The sequence below is a fragment of the Callorhinchus milii genome, unplaced genomic scaffold (assembly GCF_018977255.1).
Source record: "Callorhinchus milii isolate IMCB2004 unplaced genomic scaffold, IMCB_Cmil_1.0 Scaffold16, whole genome shotgun sequence".
In the NCBI taxonomy this organism is placed as follows: Eukaryota; Metazoa; Chordata; class Chondrichthyes; order Chimaeriformes; family Callorhinchidae; genus Callorhinchus; species Callorhinchus milii.
This window is the reverse complement of record NW_024704757.1, coordinates 1,267,332-1,281,637: the sequence shown is the minus strand read 5'-3', so window position 1 is coordinate 1,281,637 and position 14,306 is coordinate 1,267,332. Positions and strand designations below refer to the sequence as shown.

Here is a 14,306-nt window from a genome sequence, read left to right as displayed (position 1 = left end):
CTACACTTTGATTTCTAAATTGCAGCCTACAATAGAGCAGGGTAATCCATCCAGTCTCGTAAGACATATTTGGCAAAATTGTTAATCAATTTTGCTCAATAGTTGACAGGAGTAATTTAAGGTTGTGCTTAAATCTAAGCAGGAAGTTTAACTACTCAGTAGAGATTGGAGTGAGCTGTGTAGAACAGTTTTTCCAGGGAGGCAGCGGAGGTGGAGAATGAATGGCCTTCAGTCTGATTGAGGCTGCGTTGGTAATAAGAATTAGGAGCAGGAGTAGGCCATTCGGCCTCTCGAGCCTGTGCCCCACCATTAGATAAGATCACAGCTGATCTTCTGACCTAACTCTAATTACCTGCCCTCTCCCCATATCCCCTAATCCCTCTGTTTTTTAAAAAATCTCTCAGTCTCAGCATTGAAGATGTTCAAGAACTGAGCATCTACAGCCTTCTGAGGTAGTGAATTCCATAAATTCACTGCCCTCTGAGTGAAGAAATGTTTCCTCAACTCTGTTCTAAAAGGCTGACCCTTAATTTTAAGTCTGTGACCCCTGGTTATAGATTCTCCTATTGGGGGAAACAGACCCTCAGTGTCTGCTTTATCAGCCCTTTAAGAATCTTATATGTTTCAATATTTGACTTTTGTTTTGATTTTGTATTGGAAAACCCTTTCATGCTTTCACATCTATACAATTTTCTCTGCAATACCTAAGGCTATATTTTAACCATGCATTAATATGATCTTGAATTGTGTAAAAGAGAGCTTTAAAATATTGTTACAGAATTTTATTTGTAACTGATGTCTTCACAAAGCACAACTGCAGTGCAAATTGGCTGCTGTATTGGCCTAACAATTCACAGTAAAATCCTGATAAGGTGTGATTACCAAATGCAAAGATTATTATAAAATGTTACCAATCAATCGTAATTTTAAATTTTAAAGTTACTAAGATTGTAAGGCCAATGCACTTTTCACTATTCAAAATTGTTCACAAAGCATGTTGGAATGGATGTCGGAAGCATATATCTAACTTCATTTAACTTACTTGCTGTTCCTCATGCTTTATACTTTATACTTCTATACACTTTGTGGTTTTCCTTAATTCACCAATTTACGTGGTTTGAGCACGTCAGTATGTTGGTCATCCTTTTGAACTGCGTTACACTGGGAATGTTCCAGCCATGTGAAGATGTGGCATGTAGGTCTGATCGATGTACCATACTTAAGGTAAGATGTCCTGTTTTGACGTAACAGAATAAAACAATAAAAATATATTTACTGTTTGCTTATAATGTCTGCATTGTCAGATATAGAATGTTGCTAAATGTATTGGTATAATCAAACATAGTGATGGGATTCTATATGTGTCAGAAACTAACAAAAAATAAATTAAAATATAAAATAATCTGCCTACAGAGCAAAGCATTTGGATAAATTTAAAATGTGACAAAGTAACTATGGGCCTACATTTGTTTTTAATGATTTTATTATGTTGTCTCGGAAGGAAAATGATTATATTAATCATGTTAAATTGGCAGCATAAGAAACAGAATTTGCATTGTTTTTTAAAAAAACCTCTTCTTGATATTCTGTATCCTCAGGCATTCGATGACTTTATTTTTGCCTTCTTTGCTGTGGAAATGGTCATTAAGATGATAGCTCTTGGGATATACGGACAGAAATGTTACCTAGGAGATACTTGGAATCGTCTGGACTTCTTCATTGTAATGGCAGGGTTAGTAGATGTTTGTAGAATAAACAAAATTTAGTTTAAAATGCAAGCCAAAGCCCTATCGGGTAGGGTGGTCCTAGCTGGACAAGCAGTGTGAAAGCTTTCCAGAGAGTGCTACCAATGCTAAGCTATGCAGTTTTAGCTGGTTAGATTCCAGCAGTATCCCAATGCACACTCTGGGGTCCCCAAGCATTGGCTCCTGTCAACCTGCGCCTAATACATGTCAGCAGGATGCGTCCCTCCAGGGAGAGGGAGCACATTCCATTCCAACAATCTATCTCTGGGATTTCCATGGGATGTATGGAATTCTCAGTTTGGTTTGGATACTCTTAAGCATATTGATGGGTTTCAGCATGTGTCAGACACCCATCACCATGCTTAATAGTGTTTAGAATTTTCTTTTATATTTGATCCACTTGTTTTCTGTTTTCTTTTGGGTTACTTGTGAGTTAACAATAACATCTCCTGTTTGCCTTAAAACTTAGGATCTCAATGAACATGTGCCTACACGCAACATCTAAATACAGATGTCTATGTACACAGTGGCAGCACAAGTGCCTGGTGTTACTGTATACATAGAAATCTGTATTTACAAATGGTAAGTAATGAGGTGAAGATGTGGCATTCTCTGCCCAGGAAGCCTTAGAGACAAAATCAATAGCGTTGTTTAAAAGAGATGGGTAGTAGAGAGAAAGGGGTATGGAGAAAGGGCAAGACTACAAGATCACAAAAACTGCCAAAATCAAATTAAATAATGGTACAGGCTAAATGAGCTGAGTGGCCTCGTCCTTTTCCTGTTTCCTTATGTTCTTAAATTTAATATGTGGATTCCATTTTGTCCAGGAGTATACACTGAAATCTATTCACCATTATTCATAACTATTAATCTACGAGATTTGAGGTTCTTATTGGTCTGGAGATGGACTGATTTCAATGTACTGTCATGTTGAATCAATTAAATCAAATTGCATGTTTTCTTTTACTTAGTACCCAAATAGGGTCAACATTAAGCCTTGGGTTCTTTGTGACTGCTGGGTGGGGAGGGTGGAGGGAGGACAGACATCTCAAATGACATACATTGGCACTGTCTTGGCTCCAGCTGTTATATTGGAGTTGGTTGGAAAGCTTCTCCAGAGTGAAGACACTTAATTAGATACCTTTTGCTGGAGTTATGGTAGACAAAACAGAGTGTGATTTTTGACAGCTTTATAACTATGATTTTTGTGTCAAATTGATTTTGCTATCAGAATGAATTAGGCATGAGAAAGCCGCTGATAACAGGGATGTGATTTACCTCCTGATTTTGAGTACATCGCACTGACCTTTCAAGTTACTCAAATTGTTATAGCCAATTCAGGAACCTGGACAATTTGTTATCTAAAGAATCATAATGAGGTATGAGGGATTGAGAGGGAAGGAAACACAGCAGATACAATATGGCAGTATGTCTAATTCTTAAAAGCCTCTTTCTCTCCCCCACTACACCCACATTGTTTTGCCAACTTTGCTCTTGGAACTGTTGTCATCAGTTGCAAAAACAATCTCAACATCTGCAGCATCAAATTTGGAGAACCTACAACAACTTATATATTGCCCTACACGTGGGGTAACGTCTCGGAGGGCTTAGCAGAGGCAGAGCTTGACGCTGAGCTGGGGTGGGAGGTGTTCACTATCTTACATTGTGCAACCTCTGCACTGGTTTTGTATTTTTACCAAAAAACACATGAGTGATTACACAACACATTTTGCACATCATTGTTATAGTTAGTGACAACTGTAGCACCGCTGCTTCAGAGGGAAAATTAATCACAGCGAGCTAATAAATTATTATTTGTAACTTCAGGCAGCTTGGGAGTTATGAAAACAATTATTGTTATTTGTTTTTAATTAAGGAAATGCTTCACTATTAAAACAGCACTTAAATGTATTTATTTGCAATAAACTGGAACGAAAGTGACTTTGTTGACGTCCTATGACATGAATTGTTTCTTGCTCTTACAGAGATTGATGTGATTACAAAATCCATTTGAAACATTACAGTGACATGCTCATAATGAAAAGTCATTATTGCATTGCAATAAAACTGAATAGAAAAAATATTGAATCAGTATGTGTGTTTTGAATATTGTACATGAGCAGCATGTAAGAACCCTCTAATTTTGTTTTAAAAGGTTATTGAAAACAACATGGGTTGAGCGTAGTATTAATTGTTGTAACATTGACACAATAAGTGGGTAATCTTCCATCCTGAGTGGGCTAAAGTGGAAGCACAGTTGCAACAGAACATTTTAATGAAAAATGAATTGCTTTTCCACAGTGAATATTGAATAGAAATACACAGAAGTTGAAACGATCATTATATCCACCTGACCAAACCCAGAATTGATTGCTTAATACACAATTAACAAAAACGCTTAATGATATTGAATAATAGTGTGAATTGTTTCTGAAAAAAATGCAGATTGTTCATGGTTTATTACTTTTAATTTCTGTATTTCTAGGATGCTGGAATATTCACTGGATGGACACAATGTTAGTCTCTCCGCAATCCGAACTGTCCGGGTTCTCAGACCACTAAGAGCCATTAACCGAGTTCCAAGTAAGTTTATACTTCTCTTATTCAATGTAAATTATTGCTGCTTGCTGTCTAGTTTGAACTTAAACATGGCTCACAGAAAGTGATAATCAATCATCATGCTTATTCACATATTTTGGAGTTGATCTGTTGTATTAAGACTCATAGCTGGAGTTTCTCTCATTCGTATTCAACAGGTGAAATACAGTAAAACTCACATAAGTCACATCAGTTGGGACTATAATATTTAACATGACTTGTCGAAGTTGCAGACAAAGGTGTATAAATCATAAAATCTAATTTAATCACTAATCTATACTGCCCAAGCATAATGCAATCCAGCCGTAGTATTGAATGCGGCGATGGGTCTAGATGCATTGAATCGCGGGAAATGTAGTCTTGACCCGTCACCACATACTCACTTACCGGCTGCAGTGACAAACTACTGGCAACTGCAGGAATCGAATAGTATCGTGAGAAATGAAGTTCTTCTGCAGATGTGGTAATGGGTCAAGACTACAAATCCTGCAATTAAGTGCAGCCGCTAAGTGCGGGAGTAATGGAGGGCAGGGCGGTATTACGAGTTAGAGGATGATTAATATGACTGGTGCAAAGAAATCTAAATGGTTTTGATAGGAAACTGAATGGGACTCGTGTGGATATATGGTTTAGGCGATATAAAGATAAGACTTCTGTGAGTTTTGCTGTATCTTCTTACATTTCTTAAATTTGATAATGGTATGAATTTCTGCAGTTAGCTAAATGATGCAAATAAATCTTCTGTTTCTTTAGTCTTCACTTTTTTCATAATTCATATAGTTTACTATTTCCCACTATCCTCCCTGATCTCTGCATACCATAAACCATCACAAGCTGAGAAGCCAGGCAGGTCATCTCCACCCAATAACCCTTGTAATGGTACTCCTATAATGTCTTCCTGCTTTCTTGCAATGAACTGTCTTTGTAGTGTTTCCAAACAGCAAAAATGAGATTAAAACTTAAGATAGGAAGAATTATGGGTCCACATCAATGACCTACAAATCCACTGCATAGGAGGTTCGAGTAGTGACCCAATGTATCACTGCACCGCTAGCTTGATAAATAAAAGGGAGCAACTAGAAACAAATCAAAATAGCAAGAAAATATCTTAATGATGTTGAGTTCTGTCTGTGTTGATCATTTCTCCAGTATTGCAGATGCTATAGAGATAAAGAAAATTGTTCATGACTTCCTTTGTTCATCGGATGTGCTGCTAATTATTTTCACTTTGAAAATGTGCTATTTATTGCAACGAGTTAAAATGACTTTTGTAGTTGCAGTAATTAAGCACCAGAGAGAACTGGAAAACTGCATTTAGATAATTGACTAATAAACCAGTGGGGGGAGGGGGAGGAGAGAAACAAAACATTAGGTATTTCAATGGAGCATGTTTTCACTTTCTTTCGGATGTAAATCAGAATCAGAATCAAATCAGCACAGTCATAATGATGCGCAGTTTTTTTTCTTCTGTGATAAACAAACTACATTGATGATGTGTACTGGCAAGTATGTGGTATTGATTTAAATATAATGGTTCAGTAATGACTCATAACTCACAAGTATAATATTTGTGTAATCTATGGTCATATAGAATATAATTGTACATTACATTGTACTTTCCATTTACCCCATGAAGCTTGCTGGCAACCTAGGTGTCAGGTTCGACCCTCAATTATCCTTCCTCCCCACATCCGGTCCCTCACCAGCACCGCTTTCTTCCACCTTTGACGTATCGCCCGTCTCTGCCAATACCTCTCTCTGAAAGCCGCTGAAACCCTGGTCCATACCTTTTGTCACCTGCCATCTGGACTATTCTAACATCCTCCTCGCCGGCCTCCCCTCCACCACCATCCATAAAATCCAGATCATTCAAACCTCTGCCGCCCGCATTCTCACCCCCACAAACTCCGCTTCCCGATCCCCCCAGTCCTGGCCCTCCCCCCCACACCCAAACTCTGCTCCCCGATCCCCCCAGTCCTGGCCAGACTGCACTGGCTCCTGTCCCAGAGAGGATCGACTTCAAGATCCTCACCCTTGTCCTCAAATCCTTCCACTCCTCTGCACCCCCGACCTCTCTGACCTCCTCTCTCCTCAAAAAGTGCCCGTTGCCTTTGTTCCTCCGGGTCTGGCCTCCTCATTGTCCCCCGAGTCCTCTGCTCCACCCTCGGCAGCCGTGCCTTCAGCCATAATGCCCCGAGGCTCTGAAACTCCCTTCCTCACTCCCTTCCCCTCGCTCCCTCCCTTCCTATTTTCAGGTCTCTGATGAAGAACTTTCTTTTTGACCGCACCTTTGGTCACCTTCCCCCCCCTCTCCCCCTGGCTCCTCCCCCTCCCCTGGCTTCTCCCCCTGGCTCCTCCCCTGGCTCCTCCCCCTCCCCCAGCTCTTCCCCCTCCCACTGGCTCCTCCCCCTCCCCTGCCCCCTCCCCTTCTTCTGGTTCCTCCCCCTGGCCCCTCCCCCGGCTCGGTCCCGGGATCCGTTACCGTGAAGCCGTCCGGCGTGGAGGGCACTATATAAATCAAAGTCGTTGTTGATAAATCTCAGTACAGAGCCTCTGAAAAACGAATGACTCAGTGTTTGTTGAATTTACCAAGACCCTCTCAACATGATGGAGTAACCTGGGGAATTATACACTTTACTCAGCTATTGAAATCTCCGGTTCCAGTTGCACATTGTCACAATCTTGTTGACCTTGCATTGGTAGCTGTACATTGTCCTTTACAATTCAATGCTATGCACGGAATTCTGGAGCATTAACATAACATAACATGTAGGAGCAGGAGTAGGCCATTCGGCCCTTGGAGCCTGCCCCGCATTCAATCATGGCTGATCTTCTAATCTAACTCCAGCTAATAACCTGACCCTGCCTTATCCCCATATCCTTTAATCCCTTTTGCAATAAGAAATCTATCTATTTCAGTCTTGAATATGTTCAAGGACTGAGCGTCAACAGCCCTATGGGGTAGTGAGTTCCATACAGTCATCATCCTTTGAGTGAAGAAGTTCTTCCTCAACTCAGTGCGAAAGGGCTGCCTCTGATTTTAAGGTTGTGACCCCTGGTTTTAGTTTCTCCAACCGGGGAAACAATCTCCCACTATCCACTCTATCATGGCCTTTGATGATCTTATAGGTTTTATAAGATCCCCTCTAATTATTCTATTTTACTAGAATATAGGCCCAAATTGGTCAGCCTATCCTCGAAACTCATCCCCTCCATCCCTGGTACTAACCGAGTAAATCTACGCTGCACCCCCTCCAAAGCAAGTACATCCTTCCTTAAATAAGGAGACCAAAACTGCACACAGTATTCCAGGTGTGGTCTCACCACAGCCCTATACAGTTGCACAAGACTTCCCTACTCTTATACTCTAATCCTTTCATAATGAATGCTAACATACCGTTCGCCTTCCTAATTGCTGCTGCACCTGCAGACTAACTTTCTGTGATTGGTGTACAAGGACACCCAAGTCCCTCTGGACGCTAACACATTCCAATCTCTCCCCTTCTAAAAAATAACCCGCTCTAGTGTTTTTGCTACATAGGTGGATGACTTTGCACTTCCCTACATTATACTTCATCAGGTAGGTACCTGCCCAATCACCTAACCTATCTATGTCTCGCTGCATTTTTTTAATGTCATCCTCTGTGTTGACACTTCCTCCTAGTTTTGTGTCATCCGCAAATTTAGATATATTACTTCGATGTCCTCATCTAGATCGTTGATATAGTTGGTAAATAGCTGAGGCCCAAGGACTGATCCTTATGGCACTCCACTAGTCACATCCCGCCAATCTGAAAAGGACCCGTTTATCCCTACTCTTTGTTTCCTACCCGTTAACCATTCCCCAATCCACGTTAATATGCTCCCCCCAATTCCATGGGCCCTTATCTTTTGGACTAACCTTTTATACGGCACCTTATTGAATGCCTTCTGGAAGTCCAAATAGACCACATCCACTGATTCACCCTTATCCAGTTTACTGGAAATATCCTCAAAAAACTGTATGAGATTTGTCAAACATGACTTCCCTTTTGTAAAGCCATGTTGACTTGGCCTAATTATATTGTGCCCTAAATACCGCACTACCACATCCTTAATCAATGATTCTAAACGTTTTCCTATCACTGATGTGAGACTAACTGGCCTATAGTTCCCCATCTTTTCCTTTCCACCTTTTTTAAAGTGGTGTGACATTTGCGATCTTCCAATCCATGGGGACTGTTCCAGAATCCAAGGAATTTTGGAAGATCAGACACAAGGCCTCCACTATCTCATAAGCTATCTCTTTTAAAACCCTGAGAATCAAGCCATCCGGACCAGGGGATTTGTCACATTTTAGTGCTAACAGTTTCCCGAGCACCAATTCTCTACTAACCTTCATGACCTTCATCTCCCAAGCATTATACTGGAGTAAATGTTTTTGTGGTGATACTCTGGGAGAATAAGGTCATGACAATGTATGACTGGAACAGGAGATAGTTCACTCGTTAGGAGTTCTAGCTACACTACAACCTGCATTGTCAAAGATGCCATACTTTCAATGAAACATTAAATCAAGGTCCCCCTGCCTTTTCAGATAAATGTTAAAGATAACACTATTCGAAAAAAGAAGGGAGTTTCGCCAGTGTCCTGCCCATCAATCCCCAATAAAGTTGGATTATTCAATTCATAGCTATTTCTAACATATTGCTCTGTGCAAATTGGATGCCATGTTCACCTACAAATACAGTCACATTGAAGTAAATCCTGTGAATCACTTTGAGATGTTTTGATAAGGTGATTTTGTGTGACATATAACAGAGCCTTGAACAGCAAATAGAAGAAGCCTCCAAGGAAATTATTAATTGCTTCCAGGACCACCGTCATTCGCAACACTAGTCCTACACCAGCAACAAGCACAGAGTTTGGCAATAGTCAGAAGGTACCATAGCAGGAAGAGTGAGACTTTGGTTAGTCACAGTTACCTGGGGTGCAATACTATAGCAAAGCAGGAGTCTGAAGGCGGAGACGTTGTTGAATGGATATGTTAGGTTAGGTGCCAGATGCTGATGTGGATGTTTGCCAGCTCTGATTTTGGATGGAGAGTTTTGTCTAATTGCTGAACATGAAATGAATAGGTGTGTGTAAGTTTTGAGACACAGTCCATTTCTCAGGTCTGTGAAACACTCAAGATTTCAGTGCAGCACCTTTTCGCTCATGAGACCTCCATGACCCAATCTTTGGTCCAAATTGTGGAGTGTGTCTGAACCAATGAGTCTTTAATGCTCAATTAAAGGATACAATCTGGACTGGGTACCAAATGGCTGAAAGCAGTATCACAGGTGTTCCGGGGCATTATGTCAACCTGCAAAAGCTCATGCTAATAAAGACTTTGGACAAGATAAGATCCTTGAACAGGAGCTACAAAATTGATCCAATTGTAACTTCCCAGAAGATGATAGTCTTTACAGGGTACCAGCAACAGGACCCACAGTGTGGAGAGATCTCTCACAAGCATGGCTGATAATTCCAAACTTTTAATTCTATTAATAGGAAGAAGCAATTTTTTNAAAGTACCAAAATATAACCTCACAAGAGCCAGAAACAAGCACATGGAAACAGGAAACATAGTGCACAACTATAGCAATTACATATCAACAACAAAATCATATTTATATAGTGCCCTTCATGTCGGAAGGACGCCCCAAGGCGTTGGACATTTAAAGGTTTGCACCTGAAATATCATTATTTAAACTATTACAATATAATATTTTAAATAGACTCAATATTGCAACAAATGCAGCTGTTTTTCCAAAAATTTGACTAAATGGATTACTTAAATACAATAACACAGCAACATTGCTTTTTGTTGGAAAAAATCAACATGAAACAAAATTCGCCAAGCATTAAATTGTTCACCCACTAATGGGCAACACACGCTGGTTTCAAAATGAAAATAAAACTCTGCTGTTACTACCCTTCAATAGTATCAGTCAGAAAAGAATTGTATCACTCATCACGCCTGAAACGTGAAGCATAGGATGAAAATTTTAAAAATATCTTACATGAGCCAATAATGCTTTAATTGGCATTTTTACCCTCCTACCTTTAATGGCCTGTAAGGCACTACTATGTTACCTTAATAAGGAACAATATTGGGAATCTATTCTACGTAAATTTTATGATGTATGCCTTCAGGGTAAGCAGATGCATACAGTGGGCACTGGCCCATGCAGTCTGTTCATACTGGTAGCAAACAGTTAGGCAATCTGGATTCGCAGCACCCATGCACATCCATAATGCAGTGTGCAATCTGTATTTGTCTGTGCATGCACTATGTTAGTCTGAATACATCAAAGTAACCAAACAGTGTAACTAAGTTGACCTATATTGAATATGCCTCACTTATATTGGCAGGTCAGGTAGCACAAAATATGTAGTAACTGAAATCCATTATAATGAATGGGATTTGACTCTTGGTTAACTAAACAAACAGTTTACCTAAAATGAACATCACCATTTAAGCAAACTGCTCAATCCTGTTTTTTCAAGTCGACGATATACAATTAGTCTGTCTCTGTTCTTCCATAACCTAATGATGTCAGATACTTTTTTAAGCATTCCCAAGTGGTTAGTCATCAGACTCAAGGGTTCTATAAGTCACTTTCATTTCTTTTCATCCAATCTTCTGGTACATGGACCTCTTGATGAAATGTGGTTCAATAGTAATCAGCTGTCAGGATTAGCGTCCTATTGCTTAGCGGGTTTGCAGGAATTGATCTTTAATTCAGGGAAAGAAAACTATCTTAGAAGTTAAAGGAACAATGTCACTAGTCATCTGCCTGACCTCAATTACAATCTACTGCAAAATAATGTTCATTTACTTGATTACAATTTTTTAACTAAAACAGAAGAACAAAATGTGAGGCCTGGCTTGCAGGTATACAGAGTGCCCCAAGTACATTATCTCCAAATGTCAACATAATGGACTCTGGATAATGTTTTGAAACAGTTCTTCCTGACTTTCTGGAACAATGTCTACCTGAATATGTGCCAATATAGCCTGTTCTGCTGTATGTTAAAGATCCCATGGCACCATTTGAAAAGAGAAGGGAGTTTCTCCTGGTGTTCTGACCAACAATCCCCCAAATAATATCAATCGCTCACTCCATGTCTATTTACATCTCCATGTACATCGACTCCTGGACGAGAGATAACTTTCTTCAGCTCAACGTGCGTAAAACCGAGGCCCTTCTGATTGGCTCGCATCAGCGCCTCCGCACCTCAGGCGCTGACAGCATTACCATCCAAGGCTGCACTCTCCACCTCTCAAAGCCGGTCAGGAACCTCGGGGTTCTGTTCGACCCTGAGCTGTCCTTTCTTCCTCATATCCGCACCACAACTGGCACCGCCTTCCATCACCTCCGGAATGTCGCCAGACTACGGCACTACCTCACCCCTCACGCGGCTGAAACTCTGGTCCACGCCTTTATCACCTCAAGGCTGGACTATGGGAACTCCTCACCGGCCTTCTCGGCCCTCCCTCCACACTGCAGGTCATTCAGAACTCTGCAGCTCGTGTACTGTCCCGCACCAGGCTTCGGGACCACATCACTCCCACCCTCACCCTCGCTCGCCCCCACTGGCTCCCCATCCCCCAGAGGATCGAATTCAAGATCCTCATCCTCACCTACAAGGCCATTCACGGCCTCGCTCCCTCCTACCTCTCCAACCTACTATCCCCCTACCTACCTGCCCGTACCCTCCGTTCCTCTGGCTCCGGTCTGCTCCACATCCCCCGCCCCAACCACCCTACCATCGGTGGTCGGGCCTTCAGCCTCTCAGCCCCGAGGCTCTGGAACTCTATCCACCAGTGCTTTCACCGCTTCCTCCCTTTCCTCCTTCAAGGCCGGTCTCAAGACCTTTCTCTTTGACCGTGCCTTCAGCTCCCCTCTCGACTCTCTACCCCCTTCTCGCCCCCTCCCTTCCCTTCCCTCACCCTGACCATTTCCCCCCTCCTCGCCCCCTCCCATCCCTTCCCTCACCCTGACCATTTCCCCCCTGCTCAGGTGCTGACCCAACTGTCCAGTGCCTTGGGACGTCCTCCCGACGTGAAAGGCGCTCTATAAATGGAATCTTGTTGTTGTTGTTATTTGTTGGAAACTGCTGTGCGCAAACTGGCTATCGCCTTTCATCCACAAAATACACAGTCAAAGCACTTTACAGTATATCCAGTGAAGTGCTTTGAGAAGTCTAGACAATGTGGTAAGGTGCTATATCAAATGCAAGGATTATTATTATAATGCCACATCACAAAGACACATCTATATTCTTCACAAACATTAGTTATGAATAGAACAGATTTCTTCAGTTGGGCACCCAACAGTTCTTACCATCTGTCTACATAACTGTTTCCGAAAATTTTCAGCTGTATGTTACTTCCTCAGATTTACCGCATTGGGATCTAATTTGCAGCAATTTGAAATAGGAGTTGTTAATGTCGACTTCAAACACAGATGAGGAATCCTGCCGTTAAGCAGAAATGGGTCACACTGACCCACGGGAACACTAGACTAATGCTAGATGCATCTGTGGTTGCTGGCTTTGTTCCCTTTTGCAACTCAGAGTCAATAATATCAAACCATGTTACAGATCTCTGCAAATTAGACCCCATTGTCAGATTGTACATTTCACAATACAAGTAACTCTAGTTAGGAGCTCCATTGCTTTAGCATGATACTTCATTCATGGACTTTCCCATCCATGTCAGTGGGCCCAAATTATTATTAATAATGATGATCCTTACATTTGGGGATGTATTGTGGATCTATTACATTGAAGTGCTTTTCACATCAGGAGGACATCCCAAGGCTCTTCACAGAATATATTGTAAAGTGAAGTAAAGTGACTGTGTTTTGTGGGTGAATGCATTCAATGCATTTCAGCACTTTGGGACATCCTCCTGACGTGAAAGGTGCTCTATAAATGTAATTTTGTTGTTGTTGTTGTTCATGACCAGAGCCATTTTTCCACTTCTAAGCAAATATTTTTCTTTGATTTTCAATGTTCAGCTTTCTGATAGCAAAGAAACTAGGATTGTTTAAGTGAGATTTCAGTTTTTGCCTTTCATCATTTGAAAGTGTTTAAAGTTATTTGACATTACTGTCAGAATTGTGCAGCTGCTTTTAGGTTTCTCCACTTAAAAAGTGGTACTTGGAAGAAAATCATCACTTTGTAAGAGTTATTAGCTTGTTCTAAAAGAAAAATGCTACAAGACCTTATAAGTACTCTTGGGAAAAAAAATTGATTTTTAAGACATTCTAGATAGCTCCATGAATTAACAGAAAGATGGTTCTATATTTTTCCTCAGAAGTGCAGCGTAAGCTTAGGGTTTCTTTTACCTGTGAGTCATCTTTGCTGATCTTTGTATCGTTGCTGATTAAGATCAAATCTGACAACTCTTCTCCCCCCACGTAAACATCAGGTCAGATTAGGGACAATCAGGAGAAATAGAGTGCTAGAATTAATTATTCAAAAGCACATTGATGGGGTCATTTTATATTTGTAGGCCTGAAAACCTTCTTTATCGACTGTGCTTACGATCACCCACCCCACCGGCTCGGAGTCAGGCTCTGCCACTATTAAGCGCTCTGAGATGCTACCCTGCATGGAGGGTGTTATATAAGTGCAAGTTGTTATATAGTTGTTGTGCAGAAATTTTAGTTCAATGTTGAAGTAAATCTCAATTCTTTGAACAGATAGATAGATTTGAGGGATTTCTTTTGGTTTTGGTATACTTTTGACTTCCAAAAAGCAGCGTCTGGTTTTATTAAATTTTTATGCTCTCATCTAGTTCAAAATTTCAGAGATTGGGAAGGTCAGCAGGTTAGAATACTCCTCCCCCTTCTTGGTAGCTGTGTTTGGATAAAGCCCATGCAGATCTGATAATGGCCTCTTCTATTTGTCTCAGACTAATAAAAAGAT

General features: G+C 40.9%; 1 protein-coding gene across 1 annotated transcript in view; it reads left to right on the top strand.

The window, feature by feature from the left end:
• Window positions 1–1,131: 1,131 nt before the first annotated feature.
• Window positions 1,132–14,306, top strand: part of cacna1ha (calcium channel, voltage-dependent, T type, alpha 1H subunit a) — a 141,527-nt gene continuing 128,352 nt past the window's right edge. Inside the window, exons 1-3 of the mRNA XM_042340973.1 lie at window positions 1,132–1,224; window positions 1,599–1,732; window positions 4,231–4,328. Coding sequence (XP_042196907.1) covers window positions 1,132–1,224; window positions 1,599–1,732; window positions 4,231–4,328 — 325 coding nt within the window. The remainder of the gene's footprint in view (window positions 1,225–1,598; window positions 1,733–4,230; window positions 4,329–14,306) is intronic.